Source organism: Trichomycterus rosablanca, chromosome 5 (assembly GCF_030014385.1).
Source record: "Trichomycterus rosablanca isolate fTriRos1 chromosome 5, fTriRos1.hap1, whole genome shotgun sequence".
In the NCBI taxonomy this organism is placed as follows: domain Eukaryota; kingdom Metazoa; phylum Chordata; class Actinopteri; order Siluriformes; family Trichomycteridae; genus Trichomycterus; species Trichomycterus rosablanca.
In genome coordinates, this window is record NC_085992.1 from 39,096,534 (window position 1) to 39,119,402 (window position 22,869).

The window sequence follows — 22,869 nt, forward strand, 5'->3', positions numbered from 1 at the left end:
AATGTACTGTATTTGAGATCCCAGCTCTGGTTCCAGCATGTGTTTTTACCGCTGCGCCACCTGAGCAGCCGGACCTTCATTTCTTGACTGTTCCTACAATTGTAAATGTAATCGTCCAGTATGCTTAAATACCGGTACAAGGTAATTGAAATCTATTTTGCTCAATTTGTGGGATATTGCTGCCAGCTTTGCTTTTAACTAATTAAACAAAATCTAATATTTGATCTAATAATAAATGTTTGAGAAGGAAAAAAGTCGCCAGACAAATTTATCAACCAAATTAAAATGTAAAACATCATACAGATGAATAACAACAAATAAATCTATTTGGTTGAAAAGACCAGCACTGCTGAAAATAGCGGTTTGAATAAACGTAATTCATAAGGAACTCTCAGCTCAATAGGATGGCAGATAGAAATCTGTAGAGAGAAAATGTGAGTGTGCTTTGTCGATGATTACAACACACAGTAATGGTAGTAATGCAAGAGCTGAGCTTCTGTTGACATGTTTATAACAAATGATAGCTCCGGCCTTGCAGTTTAATCTCCCCGTATAAATATTTAAATACTCTCTCTCTCTCTTTCTCTTCTCCATTTTCCTCCCACCTTTTCGAATGTGTGATATGCTTAACAGAAAAAACAATATCAGATATCCTAAAGTCTCTTCTAACCTTTGTATATGTTTTAAAGGTGATTTAAGTGGTTTAAATGACTCTGTATGTCTGGTAGTTACAATTAAAAACCTTAGGTGCGCATGGATTGACTCGATTAGTCACAATTCCAACAATTCGTCAATAAAGCCCTCGCAGTGGAAGTGGAATTAGCAACAGCAGAGTACAGTTTAGTACAGGCCTTATTTTACTGTAGCAGCAGATTAAGAGTGGCATCAGAGCACCGCAAAAGAAAACTACTCTGCATACCAATCATTTATTCCATTTAGCTTGAGAGAGATTGATTCATTTCTGAATGGGAGCAAGTAAAAGCACTTTTAAAGAGAAACAGCCAGACAAAGCAATATTTATTTGACTGTCCCCACACTAAATAAATGTTTATTAAAAAAAAAAAAAAAAAAAAAAAAAAAAAAAAAAAAAAAAAAAAAAAAAAATTTAGTTCATTTGTTTTACTTAACGGGTACTAAATACATTGGACAGTGGTAGCTCAGTGGGTAGAGCTTTGGGCTATCAACCAAAAGGTTCAGAGTTCAAATCCTAGATATGCCATTCAGCCACTGTTGGGCCCTTGAGCAAGACCCTTAAATCTCCCTGCTCCAGGGGCGCTGTACAATGGCTGATCCTGTGCTCTGACCCCAGGTTCCAAACAAGCTGGGATATGAGAAAAAATAATTTCTGTACTGTACATCTGTATTTGTATATACACTAATTAGGCATAACATTATGACCACCTTCCTAATATTGTGTTGGTCCCTCTTTTGCTGCCCCATACACAACAGACTGCGCTACACTGTGTATTCTGACACCTTTCTATCAGAACCAGCATTAACTTTGCAATTTGAGCTACAGTAGCTCGTCTGTTAGATCGGACCACAAGGGCAGGCCCTCCCTCCCCACGTGCATCAATGCGCCCATGACCCTGTCGGCAGTTTACCACTGTTCCTTCCTTGGACCACTGCAGACCAGGAACACCCCACAAGAGCTACAGTTTTGGAGATGCTCTGACCGTCTAGTCATCACAATTTGACCCTCAAACTCACTCCAATCCTTAAGCTAGTCTATTTTTCCTGCTTCTAACACATCAACTTTGAGGATAAAATGTTCACTTGCTGCCTAATATATCCCACCCACTAACAGGTGCCGTGATAGAGATAATCAGTGTTATTTACTTCACCTGTCTGTGGTCATAATGTTATGCCTGGTCGGTGTATGACTAATTAAGACAATCTATTCTATTCTAATGCATTACATTTCTAATACAGTGCAGTAAAACTCAGTTATTGGCTTCACCAAATTTTAAATGGCATTCTCTTGGATGTTTTGTGCACTACAGGCCAATTGATAAATACATAGTAACAAAGGAATAATAATACAAAATATAATATCCACAACCCGCTAGTGGATAGGAAAGGGATAATGCAGAAATAAGTACTGAGTGTCGCCATATGATAAGCTGTAACCCAGCCATCCGCGACAAACCAAGTTCTCAGAAAGGAGGACAGTAAGGACTTTGTGCGCCTCCCAGTTGTGGCCCAGATTGGCTGAGCACCTCTACCAGGCTACTCCATGCGTCCACTGTGCTGCTTGCTCTTCATTAATGGGTGTCTTGGGGGGTGACTTTGAGCCGCTACTGGGGCACTACGCTCTCCCAGGACATGTGTCACGCAAGGACCCAACCCACCGAGAAACCAGGGCAAGTTCCCAGAAACAACAAAACGCTGATCATTCTAAGTCAATGGAAAACCGGAGATGACCAAGCAATCTGGCAGTACGTATTCTAGAGAAACAGGTGTGTTAGCCAATACCCTGACAAAGAAAAACCCTTTCAGCTGGTGTCCCAATTGACTGTCATTAAGAGAACTCTGTGCCAAATCTGCTGGCCAAACTAGGCTGCATAACTGGGCACGACAAAGGCAAATCCTCATTTAGTCACCACCCCATTGCAGTCTGTAGTGAAGTGCAGTATTAAACTTATTAATAATATTAATTTTAATGTTATTAATATCTAAAAGTAAAAAATACAAAATTAATCTGTTTCAATAAAATAACACATAAAGTTCATTATGTATAATAATACATGTGTGCATGAGAGCAAGCCATAAATATATACGTATATATATGGCCAAGGCCCAGTGATGTACTGGTGTCCTGTTCATGGTTTGCATTACGCCCAATGTTTTCCATATTTTTGTTTTTCTAGTAGTAATTTGAATATGTATTTTCAATATCATGGTACTGCACCATGTCCGTAAGATTCATAAATTCTTTTTTTTTGTTAATAAATAGCTGTAATAATACTGGTAAAGCAAGGACAGACTTGTTAAATCTGCTTTGCATCAGGGCTAGATTTTCCACTACTTTGTTGAACAAGTGCATGATCCATTGTAATACTTACTCTCTGTCAATAACAAGGCAGGTAACAGTTTCTGCAGCAATCACATTGGCTGTCCTGATGTCCTCACTGTATAAGATACACATAAACACACACACACACAATTAGTAACTGATCCGTATCAGCTAATTAAGTGTTATTAGTTAAAAAAGATAATTGCTTAAAAAAACACTTGAGTTCTGTTGGATGGATGGATAGATAGATAGATAGATAGATAGATAGATAGATAGATAGATAGATAGATAGATAGATAGATAGATAGATAGATAGATAGATAGACAGACAGAGAGATAGATAGACAGACAGACATAAATAGACACAGACAGACATAGATAGACAGACGACAGACAGACAGACGACAGACAGACAGACGACAGACAGACAGACAGACAGACAGACAGACAGACAGACAGACAGACAGACAGATGATGGTGAGTCATAATTATGTTAACACTTGAATGGTGGAAACCATTTATTCACAAAACATACTTCATATGTGTAAGATGATTTACAGGACAGTCTCAACATGTTCATCATCATGTTCAACACACAAAACCAGCAAGCAACAATACCATTGGATCGTGGGGAATAGATCCATTAGTGTTAACATAACTTTGACTAACCTGGTGAATAAATACATACAAACAGACAGACAGACAGACAGACAGACAGACAGACAGATATATAGAAAACTGAAGATACAGAACAGTTTGAATGGCTTGCATAAGATACATAAAGGTAGAAGCTTATGCAAAGCTTAGGACACCCTGTCAAATTCTAAATTTTTTACGTAAGTCAAAGGAAGTCTGCACATCCTTTACAGAAAACAACACATTGCATGTTTCAGTACACAATTACAGTTTATTTGCTGTATGTACTATACTAGAAAACATCAAATTTGCAATTATATTTTTTATAAACTCAGCAACTAAATACAAACTGTGCAATATTCAAGTTTGTTCTATGTACTGTTTGCTTATTATCGCTATTATCTTTAAATTATTAAACATCAAACCCTTTACTTAAGACAGTACTGCAGTTAAACTAAGCTAAACAGTTAAAAATAGTAATAAAAATGACACTTTCTGCAAAGAGTAAAAAAACAAAAACAAAAAAGCATTACTCAGATACTCTTTGTGCACTGTCATTCTCCTCCTCTGTCTCACTGAATTCTGAAGAGTCGCTCCACCTGCATGACTCAGAATCAGATTCCCAATGAACTGAATCCATGTCTAACCAGCAATTCCAGTCTTTAAGTTTATTAAAAACCTTTTCATTTTAACCTACAAACTACAAACCATTTACTTTCTTGTTTACTCTAATTTTAAAGTATAATTTTGAGCTTTCTTCTAACTAAGCAAGATTCATCCACCCTTTCGCCAAGCATACACTGTCTGTCTAAGATAAGATGCTAACGTACGTAAATGATGTAGGTACAAGCATTCCCACTCTGTCCGTACCCTATCAAAGTCTCTCGCACAGGGACAGAGGTGAGAATTCTTCACTACGCAGCTTTAAATCCTTCACAACCCAAATAGACAAACAGTGTGAGGGAAGGTCACAGCTGCTCCACACAGCCTTAAGAATAAACAGTAGTGACATTGTCACTGGTTTAAACTGCCATTACGGCACAGAAGAGATGTGTGAGTACCCTCATTGTTCATTGTGCTGACGATAATTATAGCCTGAGTGCTCTATAAGTGCGTTTATAAGAGGTAGTAAGTGGACAGCAATAATCTGTAACATCTTGGCTCATCTAAGACCTGAACTATGTAATCACAAGCATGCCAGCATACACAAAGTGTCCCACATTCCTAACAATTAATCCAGGCAACAAGAGCCCCCTTTTCCATCTACAGTCACTATTAATGATAGAATCCCTGACCCACACGCTCTGTACACGTGCCAGATCAGAACGCTCTCAGATCAGATTGCTTCCCAGTAGTTCATTCAGTCATGAACAAGAAACCTGATAGTTCGAGTTTTCAGCTTGGAAGCAGAACACAAAACAGATACTGTCAATGGTTAAGACAGCACAAAGGCATTAAGTAGGGTGATCATACGTCCTCTTTTTTCGGGACGTCTTCTTTTTTGGACCTAAAAATACATCAGGCCGGGATTTCTAAATCACCAAAAATGTCTGGGATTCGGCTTTTGTAGTCTGTGTGCGCTATTCTTTGTGTGTTTCTGCACTCATTTCACCTTTTTCTTTATGTCCCAACTTCTCACACTTCTCTTAAAAATGCCCAAGCACAAATAAAAATAAGCAGGAAAAATCTGCACTTTTGTTACAGTCGGGATCCTTGGGAGGCACTAAGATAGAGGTTACTGTAACGCCGTGATAGCACCACATTCCGTCGAAATAGCTCTACTGATGGACTATTTAATTGTTGTTATTATTATTTAGGGCTAAACGCTGAATTGAAAAGAGTAAGATTATCTTGTTAGTTGTCTTGTTATAAAGTAGCTCATCATTTACATATTTCAGATCAATTACATAGTTGCATGTTAATTGAATCGCATTTATACACATTACCATGGTGCCACCAATTACATGAAATTACTTTGCCAATCCAACACCCCCCCTCGCCAAGCGTCATCTTAAAAAAAATAAAAAAATAAAAAAATAAAAACTAAATACTTCATTAAACCTTTTGTACAGACACTAAAAAGGAAAAGCAAGTACAACTGTACATGTTCTTAGATGTACTAAAGAAACAGAATAACAAAATGCCCAAACATTTAGCCAAAACATTAGGACCATGTCTGTCAAAGCAGCTATGACTTGCCGAGACATGGATTCCACAAGACGTCCAAAGTATTCCTGTTGTATCTGGTATTAGGGCATTACTAACAGGTCCTCTAATTTGAGACATGGATAATCCTACAGTGCATCCTGATTCTCTCTCCTCTGTGGGTAAGAAATGCAAAACAGCCAGCTAAAAAACAGAATTCGTCTAACCAGTCAATCTTTTTTATTGCTCTGATGTTATTGTTCTGATACCTGTATGCCCATTTAGGTGCTTTTGATGGTTGGTGAATAGGGGTTTGCATCAAACCCAGGTTTTCAGGCGGTATAATAGGTTGCTGTGAAGTACCCACTCTAGCAGCTGTTTCACTGTGCCACCCACAATAATGTTTTCTTTATTTCTCAATATAATTGTAAGGCATTGGTTTAGATTTAGGCACTGTCTTTCTCTTCTGCAGGAGAGACGGCAGCTGACTCGGCATATTAATCTCATTGAAACAGTGGACTCTCAGTGAAAGTTGTACCTTGTATAGAATGTTGCAGTGTGTAAAACATCCACTACTTGTGCTGACCAGACAGCAGAAGTCACATTTTCGGTAGCAATTTAGAAAAACCCAGTCCTGTCCTTTTCTCAGACATGGTTAATTATATCTATTGAGCACCTGACCAGGCCGATAGATCTCGAGGGCTCAAACCTTCTGCAGTTGTGGGCTAGCCTTTTTAGTTTTTGTCACCTGAGTGGACAAATCTTAGGATTTTAATGATTTAATGGGTTTTTATGTGACCAAATAGGAATCGATAAAAACGATTACATTTATTGTTCTATATTTTAATTGAATTCTTTATTATTTAAAATGTAGTTCTGTACATTACTGTGTTTACTGAAGGCTTTCTGAAAATATAAAAAAATAGAACTGGAAAATTCATACAGGATCTTAGTTTATTAACTTGGTGGTGAAGAAAGTTCCGTTACATCCTTTAACTTTGTGGCATTCCTTGTTACTGACTATGACTAGATTGCATTCTGTGCCCATATAAATAGGGCTAGTTTGAGTGCTAGAATATAAATAGTGCTAAACCACACTGAGGATTTTAAAAAGCACATAATATATTTAACAAGTCCAGGTTCCAAGATAATCTAAACAGACAGTCATTCAAAAGCTACAAGGTACATGAAACATTGGTCTTCTTGCCAGGGTTGGGGAAAAACCCAGCATACTCCAAATGCCACAAATAAACAGGTACACCATTAAGTAAAAGCTGTTGATTTATCTGAGATCAGATAGCACAAATATTTTGTTATTTGGCTACAATGACCAGAAGTAGGAAAGAAGGTGAAAAATGAAGACAGCATACATACTGTCAGTTATGGTAGTGGTAGCATTAATAATGCATAATGATGCATTGCAGGAGGAAAATAAAACAATAAAGAAGGAAGACTAAATCTTACATTTTGGATGTTATTATGAGTGTTCCAACAGGACTATAGGCCAAAACACACATCAAACTATTTTTGGAATGATTATTTAACTCTGGACTAGACTGTACAAGACCAAGTTCCAGAAAACCAGTAATCAAGTAGACTGGTCACTGGTCAATCCTTGTTTGTGACAAGCATGGAAGAAGCAGTCAGATTGGCTAAGGATCATATAAACAAATATAGAAATATTCAGAAAGATGTGTTTCTGATTACGAGCCACTAGGTGGCAAACTAGTACATCCTAGATTTATGTCCGCATCCATTTGTTTCCATAGAGCTGCAGTTTTTGAAGATTTACACTGTAACTAGAGCAACACAATGTCAAACCTTAATTGTACAATGCTTTGTCTGATCGGTAAATTAATAACAATCTCACCCTTGCAAGGCTTTTTCACCAAACCATTCTCCTTTGCCCAGAGAGCGCAGGTACACCGTCTCCTGACTGGAAGGGTCCTCACAGGTCACAGTCACCTAAGAGACAGAACCAGCTTACTAAAGAACCTTAATGAAAATAAAAATCTAGACTATATCACATTTATCATTAACATCATATGTCACTGTTGACCTCAAATGCACTTACCTTTCCTTTACTGATGATGAAGAAGGTGTCTCCCCTGGCCCCCTGTCTGATGATGTAGTCGCCATCCATATAATGTGTCTAAAGCAAACAGAAAACATCAGCATATATGAGATGAGGTATAACAACAACAGTAATAATAATAATAATAATAATAATAATAATAATAATAACTGTAATAATAACTGTAATACTGTAGATGTAATAATTGTAACTGTAATTATTGTTTGTTTTATTAGGATTTTAATGTCATGTTTTACGCTTTGGTAACATTTATGACAGAAACGGTAGTTACTCATTACAAAAGGTTCATCAGTTCACAAGTTTTAATGTCAAACACAGTCATGGGCAATTTTGTTTCTCCAATTGCCTTCACTTGCACATCTTTGGACTGTGGGAGGAAACCGGAGCTCCAGGAGGAAACCCACGCAAACACTGGGAGAACATGCAAACTCCACACAGAAAGGACCCAGTCCGCCCCACCTGGTGATCAGGACCTTCTTGCTGTGAGGCAACAGTGCTAACCCCTGAGCCACCATGCCGCCCACTGTAATAGTAAAAGCAAAAATTAGATTGTGACGACCGACTGGTCTACCATTGCAGTCAGGCAAGGGCATCGGCCAAGGCAGAGCGGATCCCATGATGCCCTGTGGCCACAGCCGAGGCATTTTTGGGGGATAAAAAGTGTGTTTCGTTGTTAAAAAAAGTGGTTTGGCTGTGTGTAAATAGTTATTTTCCAAATGCCGAAGCGCATAATGCATTTTGTGTTGGTGTTTATGTTAAGTTCATAAGTTACCAGTTACAGGATGTGCACTTTGTGTTTGGTGGCATATGCATGTTCTGTGCATATTAAAATAGTAGTGGGAGAGGTCTGCCTACGTCAGATCTGGTCAGCTCTGGCTTTTGTAAAACCATTTAAAGACAATGTTTAATAAAGTGCTGATGATGAGTAACATATTTAAGAGTAACATCAGCTCATCCTTACAAATTGCCTTACTGATCCCCTTTCACACATGTCCTTTTACCTGGTACTTTTACCGATAAGTGAGATCACAGACCAGAGTAAAAATCCAATTAATTTAAGACCAAGCACAATATCAGAAAACTACAATGATCATCAATTCAGGGTAAACCACAGTGTAGACATCGTTAGTAAATCTCTTCATATTATTTTATTTCATATTTTGGTTGCAATTCCCACCCAATACATGAGCAACCCTTATGACAAAACAGTGACAAATCTGGTCAGTTTAGGATATATATATATTTTAATATAATTTTGGGCAGATTATGAAATGCCATTTTGTTATATATACATATACATGTGTACAGTTTAATGATATGTCTTTTCGGCATATCTTAGGTTTTTTGGAAGCTGGGGTCAGAGCGCAGGTCAACAATTATATTATACCCCTGGAGCCTAGTAAGTTAAGGGCCTTGCTCAAGGGCCCAACACTGGCTGCAGGGCAAACCCGGTATTCCAACTCACAACCTTCCACTGATGGCCCAAAGATCTACCCACTAGGCTATCACTGTCCACAGGTTCCAGCACTACACATGAGATCACAGATGCTTGACATTGGCTACTGTCTCTTTGATCCACAAGGGCAATAGTAATACCAATCTTTCCCACCCATGAGCAGGACACTTATTTTCTTAATAACATTATCAGGAATTTAAGAATCAGCATTAATTGAGAACTCTTGATTTTCTATGTTTATGTGTGTGTGTGTGTGTCAGTAAGCCAGTAACACTCAGTGTTTTAATTATGAAAGTTCTAAGCTCTAGTATCTTGCTGTAGGTAGAGAGAACTGTGGCATTTTTGGCCCCATGCCCTCCCGCCATTCTGTGTGCCATCACTGCCCTCTAGACAGCTGAAATAAGAGATGCAAAGGTGCATAGACAGCACAGACGAAATAGAACCCAGAGTACTGCAACTGCAGCGTCTGACCTTCATAACAGGGCAAAAGAGCCAAAACCCTTAGGAACGTGCATATTCTATCTACATCTATCACCACTGCTAACTAATGTGTTGTACTTTATAAGCTGCCTGTCTTATATTAAATGTCCTCTGTACTAAAAAAACAAGGTCTGCTGAACAAAATAGTGCTTAGAAAACTGAACACGGTGCTCAGAACTTTTAAACTGCCTTTGATTATTTTACCCGGTCTGAGTAACTTCAAATCTCAGTTGTGAAAGTTGGTATACCACACATTTCTTTCAAACTCAACTGACAAAGAGTCAGTTCTAATTATTCTCCAGTTCTCCAAAATTAACAGTTTTAATCACGTTGCTTTATTATGATGCTGTAAATAACAATAATAAACTAATAAAATGTAAATGTAACCAGTAAATGAAAATGTAAATTGAATTGAAATAAAAAGCTCAGTCAAGATTATGACAGTAAATTAATTTTACGTTTTAACTTTCATTTTATAGTATAGATTTAGCATAATTCACTCACTCACTTAACAGCTTATCCAATTAGGGTTGCAAGGGGGTGCTGGAGCCTATCCCAGCTTTTCAGTGGGTGCAAGGCACACAGTAACACCCTGGGTGGGGTGCCAGTCCATCGCAGGGCAGACACACATACACACACGCACATACACCCACACATTCACCTATAGGGTAATTAAGTGTCTCCAATTAACCTGACTGCATGTTTTTGGACTGTGGGAGGAAACCGGAGCTCCCGGAGGAAACCCACACAGACACGGGGAGAACATGCAAACTCCGCACAGAAAGGACCCGGACCGCCCGCCTGGGGATCGAACCCAGGACCTTCTTGCTGTTAATAACCAGTGAACAAAAATGTAAATCTGATTAAAATAAAGAGCTCAGTCCAGATTACGATAGAAAATTTATTTCACGTTTTAACTTTCATTTTATAGTATATATAAATAGCAATAATAAAATAGTATTTGTTTATTTAGTAATAAAATAGTATTAGTGGATTTACTCATGAAAAACAATTCACAAAAAAACACAGTTTTATGAAATCATATGGAATACCAAACCACAAAGATAAGAATCAAATCTAAAGCCTGAAATTTACATTTCTAATCAAGGTAAATAATTAGCTGAAGGGGGTTTTCATTCTTCACTCAGCCTATTGATGACATTTGTTTCACAATTAGTGAGAATTGGAATAAAACATTTACATCTCTTAGTAACTGTTTGTTTTATTAGGATTTTAACGTCATGTTTTACACTTCGGTTACATTCATGACAGGAACGGTAGTTACTCATTACACAAGATTCATCAGTTCACAAGGTGGAACACAGTCATGGACAATTTTGTATCTCCAATTTACCTCACTTGCATGTCTTTGGACTGTGAGAGGAAACCGGAGCTCCCGGAGGAAACCCATGCAAACACGGGGAGAGCATGCAAACTCCACACAGAAAGGACCCAGACTGCCCCACCTGGGGATCAAACCCAGGACCTTCTTGCCGTGAGGTGACAGTGCTACCCACCGAGCCAGTGCCGCCGTCTTAGTAACTAAACATTGTGAGTGGTAAAAGAGTAGAGATGAATCAATTATCAAGTAGCATGAACTAATTAAATACTAATAATAATAAACCAAAGCTATAATCATTATTTACTACTTCTAAAAAATGGTAGTAGTGTTCTAATCTGATGTTAAGTGCTGACATGAGTGCAAATTCTACCTTAAGATGCCGGAGAACATATTTGACATGATTTTCCTTTCAATCCACCTACAAGCTAATTGCTTGCGTTATTTTTTTTTTAAATATTTAGTTATGCCTCTCCCACCCCTCAGTGCCACTCCTACCAGTTAAGGTTTTAACCAGCACTGTACATTTTAAACCACTTTTCACTAATTCAGTGTGCACATCGTGGATGCATATTTTGGCTTGCATTTACCGTTTTAATCCTAATTGAGGTCTCGTGATTTTAATAGTCAGTCAAAGAGCCCAAGTTTTTAATCCTGTTTATTAAGCCAGTGACACACAGATGTGGTTTAATGAAACCTAGAATTATCATCCTGTACTGTCACTGGTGTTTCACTTGGTCATGAAGCACTTAAGCAACATGTGGTCATGCAAGATTTACTAAATCTCTTCGGATTTTGATTTTTCAGTCATCTGTATTTCAAATAAACATTACATACATACAGTGGAACCTCGACTTAACAGACCTCTATTTAATGGAAAACTGAATGTCTGCTCCGATTAAAAGTGTACCAAGACCAGTAGTTCAGTAAATGTCCGCTAGTCGGCGCACGTCTCTTTGTTTACATTAGTGATAGGCTTTGTTTTGCTCGCTTTGTTCTCACTTTTTTCGGTGTTTTATGCTTAATTTTGCAGGTTCTAGTGCTTAGTTATGGCTTCGAAAGACAAGGAAAGTGGTAAGTAAAAGAGGATGCGTATAGGTATTACTAAAAGTTAGAACTTATTAAAAAAGAAGTGAAAAGTGCTGTTTCTGTGATACACTGATCAGCCACAACATTAAAACCACCTCCTTGTTTCTACACTCTGTCCATTTTATCAGCTCCACTTACCATATAGAAGCACTTTGTAGTTCTACAATTACTGACTGTAGTTCATCTATTTCTCTACATACTTTTTTAGCCTGCTTTCACCCTGTTCTTCAATGGTCAGGACCCCCACAGGACCACCACAGAGGAGCAGGTATTATTTGGGTGGTGGATCATTCTCAGCACAGCAGTGACACTGACATGGTGGTGGTGTGTTAGTGTGTGTTGTGCTGGTATAAGTGGATAAGACACAGCAATGCTGATGAAGTTTTTAAACACCTTACTGTCACTGCTGGACTGAGAATAGTCCACCAACCAAAAATATCCAGCCAACAGCTCCCCGTGGGCAGCGTCCTGTGATCACTGATGAAGGTCTAGAAGATGACCAACAATAGTAGCAGCAATAGATGAGTGATTATCTCTGACTTTACATCTACCTGGTGGACCAACTAGGTAGGAGTGTCTAATAGAGTGGACAGTGAGTGGACACTGTATTTAAAAACTCCAGCAGCGCTGCTGCGTCTGATGCACTCATACCAGCACAACACACACTAACACACCACCACCATGTCAGTGTCACTGCAGTGCTGAGAATGATCCAGCACCTAAATAATACCTACTCTGTGGTGGTCCTGTAGGGGTCCTGACCATTGAAGAACAGAGTGAAAGCAGGCTAAAAAGGTATGTAGAGAAACTAATGGACTACAGTCAGTAATTGTAGAACTACAAAGTGCTTCTATATGGTAAGTGGAGCTGATGAAATGAACAGCGAGTATAGAAACAAGGAGGTGGTTTTAATGTTATGCTTGATCGGTGTACATAAATAGATATGTTTTTCATTGTACTGTTTCTCATATGTGCATGTTTAGCACTTTTGTGGACCTTAGTGCTGCATTATCATATATTTTCGCACCCCCTGAAAAAACCCCACTCTTTTGGTCAATCGCATTTTACAGACCGGTCGAATTTTACAGCACCGGGAGATACATTGAACATTGATGCCCTGTTAAGAGTTCTTTTTCGAATCCAGAAATGTTTGCTATAGATGCAATAATATAATTTATAGATACATAATATAATTTTTGGTACAATTGTCTGAAATCTGGTATGAGTGGATCAGACACAGCAGCGCTGCTGGAGTTTTTAAATACCATGTCCACTCACTGTCTACTCTATTAGACATTCCTACCTAGTTGGTCCACCTTGTAGATGTAAAATCTGGAAAACTGGATGTCTGCTCTGATTGTTTAAAAGTGTACTAAAGAGTGTACCAAGACCAGTAGTTTACTAAATGTCCACTAGTGCTCAAAGTAAATGCTCACGGCATTTAAGGAAGGTGCTGTGGATCATTTAGCAAAGGCTATTTTGACTGTTATTGAGTTTTTAATGTGAATGAGTTTGGTGGTACCTTGTTTCTAACTTTGGTAGTTATGTTATCTAAAGAATCATGTATTGTAGTTTATGTATCTTGTCTTGCATTCTTGCTCATGTTTCTATTTTAAAATCTTATTTTGAAAATCATGTCGTCATGGGTTTATGATAGTTTAGGGTCATGTTCCATGTGTTTGGATTAGCATTAACAGTTAGCGTTTATCATAGTTCATGTGTTAGTGTGTCTTGTCTTATGTAACCTTGTCTTGTCTAGTGTGTGTGTGTCCGCCCTCGTCTCTAGTCCTGAGCCCTTCGTTACAACAATACATAATTTATACAATGACTACAAAAGCTTTAGGTACCCAATCTGATTTGAAATCGTTAAGCTTGTATAGAGGGAGTCACATTAGAATACAGTTTGTACAGTGTGTTAAAATGCAAGGACTGTGTAGTGTAGGATAACATCACAGATATTCACTATATAAAATATATTATCAGACAATCCAATATAAGGTCAAATCCAGTCTGATAACCCTCCAGAGTGTCTGGCCAATATCAGAATTATTACTAATATTATTATTAATATTAGATATTAACCATGGTTAAACTAGCTATCTAAATAACAATTCTCAGACTGTAAAACAAATATTCTAAAGGAATAAATACAGAACCTACAACATCACACTTACGCAAAACTGCTGTTTTTATTGTAACTTTTACACACAGAACATTTAGAAGCATTTACAGCGTGTTGTCCAAAGTGTCTACAATTGGAAGAAGTGGATGGACCAATTAGAATTGACGCAGAGTTAAGATTTTCTGTTGAAGTTCTGTCACGTTTTTAGATTATTAAAAACCAAAGCGTGCTTATTAAAAAAAACCCTGCCGGATTTTGAAGAGGACATCTGTGGCTAAATGGGAAACGGTGTCGTTTGTTTTATTTCATAACACTAATGGATTAATCGTTGAGGATGTGAGAGATCTCCAAGCCGGGACAGGATAGGTTTTCTTTATCTCAGGTGAGCAATTTATGATTTATAAAGCGATTTTTACGGTGTTTAAACAGTGTTTTTAGATGTGGCAGTAGTAGATGATTTTTAAAAATTGCTATTTTAAAATGGCTGTTGCAGATGAGTTGTAGATCTTGTTACGAGTGGCAATAAATGGCACTCTGTTGGAACGTATCTTCCTGTGTTATTGCTTTACACACAAACAACGGCCTTATTTACATTAAGTGTTATTTACATTAAGCAACAGTATCGGATCGGATTACATGTTTTTTACCTTCCGGTATCGATCCAGTGATTTGGGCCAATATCGGATCGATACCGATACAGAGTATCAGATCGGTGCCAGCCCTAATTCTTACAGACAGAACTTCATTAAGCAATGAAAGTCTTAGAGAACATTGTGTAAAAGACACCAGACGGCACACCAAATCCACAAACCCTCCATTTTCCTCACATTACAAAATACTTTAAGCTCCTGCTTGTCAGTTCCAGCCTAGAATTTGTACAAAAGTAAATGATAAAACATGTCCCAAAACCAGTCTAATGAATAAAAAAAAATCATCAGCAAACCCTGAGAAGATCTACATGGATTTGACATATTCAAATGAGCATCACTAATTGGACAGCAATAGCTGACAGCCGTACGATGACAGATGGTGTGTTTTATTTTTGGCTTGTTAAATCAACCAGTGATGGACAGCTCAGCTGATAAAAGCCTTAAATAACATAAGCATTAACCCAGTTCAGCATAATTGGCAAATTTAAATCGAGTTATTTACTGGAACTGGACTTTGTTTAGCCATTCTGGCCAACAATCTTGTAATTCAGACAAACACAACTGCGATAACATTACTGACAATAGCACAAGATTTTTGGTAGATTTATCCTATGAAACAATGTTTGATAGACAAATGTACATTAAAAAAAGAATCAGGGCATCCAGGTGGTGCAGTGGGATATTCCGCTAGCACACCAGGCCAAGATTCTGAACTCCTCGGTTCGAAACTCAGCGTTGTCACTGGTTGGCTGGGCGCCATCCAGCAGGCATAATTGGCAGTGCCTGCAGCAGACACGTTTCTGCTAGGGTGGGATGACTGGACTATGTGGGTGGGGTCATCAAACGCCTGTGCAGAGTGCATGGGTGAAAAAGGGTTTTGCTAAGGGCTGCGCACGGGTCGGAGGAGGCGTGAGCAGCAACATACCCACCTCGACTGCAATCAGGGATCCCCCAGCAGCGGAAGACAAATTGACTACGCTAAATTGGGAGAACATGTATAAATAAAATAGAAAATAGGCTCTATTTTTTTAAATGTAGAAAAAAATTAACCCTTGCTAAAGCCTTGCTTGTTGTGATTTCAGTCTCTCCCCCTGTTGTAGGACAGTTGTAGCCTAGAAGGTAAGGTACTGGACTAGTAATCCAAAGGTCACCGGTTCAAGCCCCACCACTGCCAGGTTTCCACTGTTGAGCCCTTAAGCAATGCTCTTAATCCTCAATTGCTTTGATAATATACTGTCACAGAACTGTAAGTCGCTTTGGATAAAAAAGCATCTGCTAAATGCAGAAAATGTAAATGTGTTAGTTCCCATAGCCATGTGCTTTGTATGAATGTGTTTGTGAGCGTGTGTGTTTATTATACATTCCTGGTTAAACCATAAAGTCCAAGCTGTTTTTGTCCAGTTTTGTCTGTCCTGGACATCTAAGAGGTCATGTAATTGTCTTCGGATGAGAAGTGCCCACCTCCAAGCGTGTTATGAGAATTGGGGGTGTGCAACTCACACAGCGCAAGTCTGACCTGACTTATTATATTTCAGGCTGGATGATGTTACACACAATAGGGCAAGTAATATCATTTTGTTGAGAGAATAACTTGATAAATGTATACCTCCTCTAGGACATCAGCCAGCTTGCTAAGTATTTCTTCTGGAAGACTGTGGAATGCTGGAACACTGCAAAACAATACACAATGTATCTCACTCACACATTTGTTATTATTTTTTTTTTTTAGGATTTCTTAATTTTTGTGAACAGTGTGGCTATAATTAACCCAGTACAGTCTAACATACCCATGTAAATAAGATCTTCAAAAAGTTTCAGCACTTTTATATTTTGGTTGGAAACGGTGAGGGTAGGAGGAGTAGTAATTGGTCGTGTTTGAGAGACTGAGAGAGAGCTTGTAGTCCGGATTTAGCACCATCTGATTTCTACCTTTTCAGACCGCTCAAAAAAGCTTTAAGAGGAAGAAGATTTTCATGTGATGTTGATGTGAAAGCAGTGGTGCATCAGTGGCTACACGCTCAACCAAAAACATTTTTTGCTGATGCCATTAAAATGGTACAATGCTGGGAAAAAAGCATCGCAAAGGAAGGTGACTATGTTGTAGTGATGTCATTTGTTTTTGAAATTCTTAATAAATGGAGTTTAATGGATGTCATTTAATAAGTGCAGAAACCTTTTGAAAAACTGTTCTAATATTGTGTTGGCCCCCCTTTTGCTGCCCCATACGCAACAAACTGTGATTCTGTGTATTCTGACACCTTCCTATCAGAACCAGCATTAACTTCTTCAGCAGTTTGAGCTACAGTAGCTCGTCTGTTGGATCAGACCACACGGGCCAGCCTTCGCTCCCCACATGCATCAATGAGCCTTGGCCGCCCATGACCCTGTCGCCGGTCTTTTGATAGATACTGACCACTGCAGACTGGTAACACCCCACAAGAGCTGCAGTTTTGGAGATACTCTGACCCAGTCGTCTAGCCATCACAATTTGGTCCTTGTCAAACATTTTTCCTGCTTCTAACACATCAACTTTAAGGATAAAATGTTCACTTGCTGCCTAATATATCCCACCCACTAACAGTTGCCATGATGAAGAGATAATTAGTGTTATTCACTTCACCTGTCAGTGGTCATAATGTTATGCCTAGTCGGTGTATATGTATGTGTGTGTGTATATATATATATATATATATATATATACAGTGTATCACAAAAGTGAGTACACCCCTCACATTTCTGCAAATATTTCATGATATCTTTTCATGGGACAACACTATAGACATGAAACTTGGATATAACTTAGAGTAGTCAGTGTACAACTTGTATAGCAGTGTAGATTTACTGTCTTCTGAAAATAACTCAACACACAGCCATTAATGTCTAAATGGCTGGCAACATAAGTGAGTACACCCCACAGTGAACATGTCCAAATTGTGCCCAAATGTGTCGTTGTCCCTCCCTGGTGTCATGTGTCAAGGTCCCAGGTGTAAATGGGGAGCAGGGCTGTTAAATTTGGTGTTTTGGGTACAATTCTCTCATACTGGCCACTGGATATTCAACATGGCACCTCATGGCAAAGAACTCTCTGAGGATGTGAGAAATAGAATTGTTGCTCTCCACAAAGATGGCCTGGGCTATAAGAAGATTGCTAACATCCTGAAACTGAGCTACAGCATGGTGGCCAAGGTCATACAGCGGTTTTCCGGACAGGTTCCACTCGGAACAGGCTTCGCCAGGGTCGACCAAGGAAGTTTAGTCCACGTGTTCGGCGTCATATCCAGAGGTTGGCTTTAAAAAATAGACACATGAGTGCTGCCAGCATTGCTGCAGAGGTTGAAGACGTGGGAGGTCAGCCTGTCAGTGCTCAGACCATACGCCGCACACTGCATCAACTCGGTCTGCATGGTCGTCATCCCAGAAGGAAGCTGACGCACAAGAAAGCCCGCAAACAGTTTGCTGAAGACAAGCAGTCCAAGAACATGGATTACTGGAATGCCCTGTGGTCTGACGAGACCAAGATAAACTTGTTTGGCTCAGATGGTGTCCAGCATGTGTGGCGGCGCCCTGGTGAGAAGTACCAAGACAACTGTATCTTGCCTACAGTCAAGTATGGTGGTGGTAGCATCATGGTCTTGGGCTGCATGAGTGTTGCTGGCACTGGGGAGCTGCAGTTCATTGAGGGAAACATGAATTCCAACATGTACTGTGACATTCTGAAACAGAGCATGATCCCCTCCCTTCGAAAACTGGGCCTCATGGCAGTTTTCCAACAGGATAACGACCCCAAACACAACCTCCAAGATGACAACTGCCTTGCTGAGGAAGCTGAAGGTAAAGGTGATGGACTAAACCCAATTGAGCACCTGTGGCGCATCCTCAAGTGGAAGGTGGAGGAGTTCAAGGTGTCTAACATCCACCAGCTCCGTGATGTCATCATGGAGGAGTGGAAGAGGATTCCAGTAGCAACCTGTGCAGCTCTGGTGAATTCCATGCCCAGGAGGGTTAAGGCAGTGCTGGATAATAATGGTGGTCACACAAAATATTGACACTTTGGGCACAATTTGGACATGTTCACTGTGGGGTGTACTCACTTATGTTGCCAGCCATTTAGACATTAATGGCTGTGTGTTGAGTTATTTTCAGAAGACAGTAAATCTACACTGCTATACAAGTTGTACACTGACTACTCTAAGTTATATCCAAGTTTTATGTCTATAGTGTTGTCCCATGAAAAGATATAATAAAATATTTGCAGAAATGTGAGGGGTGTACTCACTTTTGTGATACACTGTATATACAGTGCCTTGCAAAAGTATTCGGCCCCCTTGAACTTTTCAACCTTTTGCCACATTTCAGGCTTCAAACATAACGATATGAAATTGTAATTTTTTGTGAAGAATCAACAACAAGTGGGACACAATCGTGAAGTGGAACGAAATTTTTTGGATATTTTAAACTTTTTTTAGAAATAAAAATCTAAAAAGTGGGGCGTGCAATATTATTCGGCCCCTTTACTTTCAGTGCAGCAAACTCACTCCAGAAGTTCAGTGAGGATCTCTGAATGATCCAATGTTGACCTAAATGACTGATGGTGATAAATAGAATCCACCTGTGTGTAATCAAGTCTCCGTATAAATGCACCTGCTCTGTGATAGTCTCAGAGTTCTGTTTAAAGCGCAGAGAGCATCATGAAGACCAAGGAACACACCAGGCAGGTCCGAGATACTGTTGTGGAGAAGTTTAAAGCTGGATTTGGATACAAAAAGATTTCCCAAGCTTTAAACATCTCAAGGAGCACTGTGCAAGCGATCATATTGAAATGGAAGGAGTATCAGACCACTGCAAATCTACCAAGACCCGGCCGTCCCTCTAAACTTTCAGCTCAAACAAGGAGAAGACTGATCAGAGATGCAGCCAAGAGGCCCATGATCACTCTGAATGAACTGCAGAGATCTACAGCTGAGGTGGGAGACTCTGTCCATAGGACAACAATCAGTCGTACACTGCACAAATCTGGCCTTTATGGAAGAGTGGCAAGAAGAAAGCCATTTCTCAAAGATATCTATAAAAAGTCACCTGGGAGACACACCAAACATGTGGAAGAAGGTGCTCTGGTCAGATGAAACCAAAATCGAACTTTTTGGCCACAACGCAAAACGTTATGTTTGGCGTAAAAGCAACACAGCTCATCACCCTGAACACACCATCCCCACTGTCAAACATGGTGGTGGCAGCATCATGGTTTGGGCCTGCTTTTCTTCAGCAGGGACAGGGAAGATGGTTAAAATTGATGGGAAGATGGATGGAGCCAAATACAGGACCATTCTGGAAGAAAACCTGTTGCAGTCTGCAAAAGACCTGAGACTGGGACGGAGATTTATCTTCCAACAAGACAATGATCCAAAACATAAAGCAAAATCTACAATGGAATGGTTCACAAATAAACGTATCCAGGTGTTAGAATGGCCAAGTCAAAGTCCAGACCTGAATCCCATCGAGAATCTGTGGAAAGAGCTGAAAACTGCTGTTCACAAACGCTCTCCATCCAACCTCACTGAGCTCGAGCTGTTTTGCAAGGAAGAATGGGCAAAAATTTCAGTCTCTCGATGTGCAAAACTGATAGAGACATACCCCAAGCGACTTGCAGCTGTAATCGCAGCAAAAGGTGGCGCTACAAAGTATTAACGCAAGGAGGCTGAATAATATTGCACGCCCCACTTTTCAGTTTTTTATTTCTAAAAAAAGTTTAAAATATCCAATAAATTTCGTTCCACTTCACGATTGTGTCCCACTTGTTGTTGATTCTTCACAAAAAATTACAATTTCATATCGTTATGTTTGAAGCCTGAAATGTGGCAAAAGGTTGAAAAGTTCAAGGGGGCCGAATACTTTTGCAAGGCACTGTATATACAGTATATATATATAAAAAAGAGAAAGCGAGAGAGGAATACTTCTTTACACCACTATAGATTAGGACAGATTGAAAGACCAGTGTACAGACAAACATATAAACAGGTATGAACAAAAGTATTGGGGCACCACTTCTAATTTTCGCATTTATGTGTTTCAGCCACAACAATTGCTAACAGGTGTAATAAATCAACTATATAAAGGAAATTACAAGCCTCCGATTTTGCAGCAACAGTTTAGGAAAGGCTCTTTCATGTTCCAGCATGACTGTCCCCTGTGCACAAAGCAAGGTCTATAAAGACATGAAAAAAAACTCAGTTTAAAGAAACTCCAGTGCCCTACACAGAGCCCTGACGTCATCCACACTGAACTTAAACATCGATTTATGTTTCTTGACTAGCTTCAGAGCCTTGTATGGGCACAAATTCCCACAGACATTGTTCAAAGTGGCTGTTGTTATAGCTGAAGCGATCACATAGAGGTCACTATTTAATGGTCAATATTCTTTTTTATTTGTCATTACATCAACAACAGTTTAGGGAAGACCCTTTTCCTGTTCCAGCATTCAGAAAGGTCTATAAAGACATGAATAAACGCTTGGTTTGAAGAAACTCAAGTGTCCTGCTCAAAGCCCTCACTGAACAGCTTTGGAATGAACTGATACATCAATTTATGTTTCTTGACTAGCTTCAGAGCCTTGTATGGGCACAAATTCCTACAGACATTGTATAAAGTCTTGTTAGAAGCATTTTAAAAGAGTGGCTGTTGTTATACAGTGTATCACAAAAGTGAGTACACCCCTCACATTTCTGCAAATATTTTATTATATCTTTTCATGGGACAACACTATAGAAATAAAACTTGGATATAATTTAGAGTAGTCAGTGTACAGCTTGTATAGCAGTGTAGATTTACTGTCTTCTGAAAATAACTCAACACACAGCCATTAATGTCTAAATAGCTGGCAACATAAGTGAGTACACCCCACAGTGAACATGTCCAAATTGTGCCCAAAGTGTCAATATTTTGTGTGACCACCATTATTATCCAGCACTGCCTTAACCCTCCTGGGCATGGAATTCACCAGAGCTGCACAGGTTGCTACTGGAATCCTCTTCCACTCCTCCATGATGACATCACGGAGCTGGTGGATGTTAGACACCTTGAACTCCTCCACCTTCCACTTGAGGATGCGCCACAGGTGCTCAATTGGGTTTAGTCCATCACCTTTACCTTCAGCTTCCTCAGCAAGGAAGTTGTCATCTTGGAGGTTGTGTTTGGGGTCGTTATCCTGTTGGAAAACTGCCATGAGGCCCAGTTTTCGAAGGGAGGGGATCATGCTCTGTTTCAGAATGTCACAGTACATGTTGGAATTCATGTTTCCCTCAATGAACTGCAGCTCCCCAGTGCCAGCAACACTCATGCAGCCCAAGACCATGATGCTACCACCACCATGCTTGACTGTAGGCAAGATACAGTTGTCTTGGTACTTCTCACCAGGGCGCCGCCACACATGCTGGACACCATCTGAGCCAAACAAGTTTATCTTGGTCTCGTCAGACCACAGGGCATTCCAGTAATCCATGTTCTTGGACTGCTTGTCTTCAGCAAACTGTTTGCGGGCTTTCTTGTGCGTCAGCTTCCTTCTGGGATGACGACCATGCAGACCGAGTTGATGCAGTGTGCGGCGTATGGTCTGAGCACTGACAGGCTGACCTCCCACGTCTTCAACCTCTGCAGCAATGCTGGCAGCACTCATGTGTCTATTTTTTAAAGCCAACCTCTGGATATGACGCCGAACACGTGGACTCAACTTCTTTGGTCGACCCTGGCGAAGCCTGTTCCGAGTGGAACCTGTCCTGAAAAACCGCTGTATGACCTTGGCCACCATGCTGTAGCTCAGTTTCAGGGTGTTAGCAATCTTCTTATAG

At 39.6% G+C, this 22,869-nt stretch overlaps 1 protein-coding gene across 2 annotated transcripts in view; it reads right to left on the reverse strand.

The window, feature by feature from the left end:
- prkg1a (protein kinase cGMP-dependent 1a) overlaps nt 1–22,869 on the reverse strand; it is a 137,641-nt gene that overhangs the window by 25,461 nt on the left and 89,311 nt on the right. For both annotated transcript variants that reach the window (XM_062996155.1, XM_062996154.1), the window contains exons 5-8: nt 16,635–16,698; nt 7,872–7,949; nt 7,668–7,762; nt 3,066–3,131 (exon numbers count right to left, since the gene is read on the reverse strand). In XM_062996155.1, the coding sequence (XP_062852225.1) occupies nt 3,066–3,131; nt 7,668–7,762; nt 7,872–7,949; nt 16,635–16,698 (303 nt within the window). The remainder of the gene's footprint in view (nt 1–3,065; nt 3,132–7,667; nt 7,763–7,871; nt 7,950–16,634; nt 16,699–22,869) is intronic.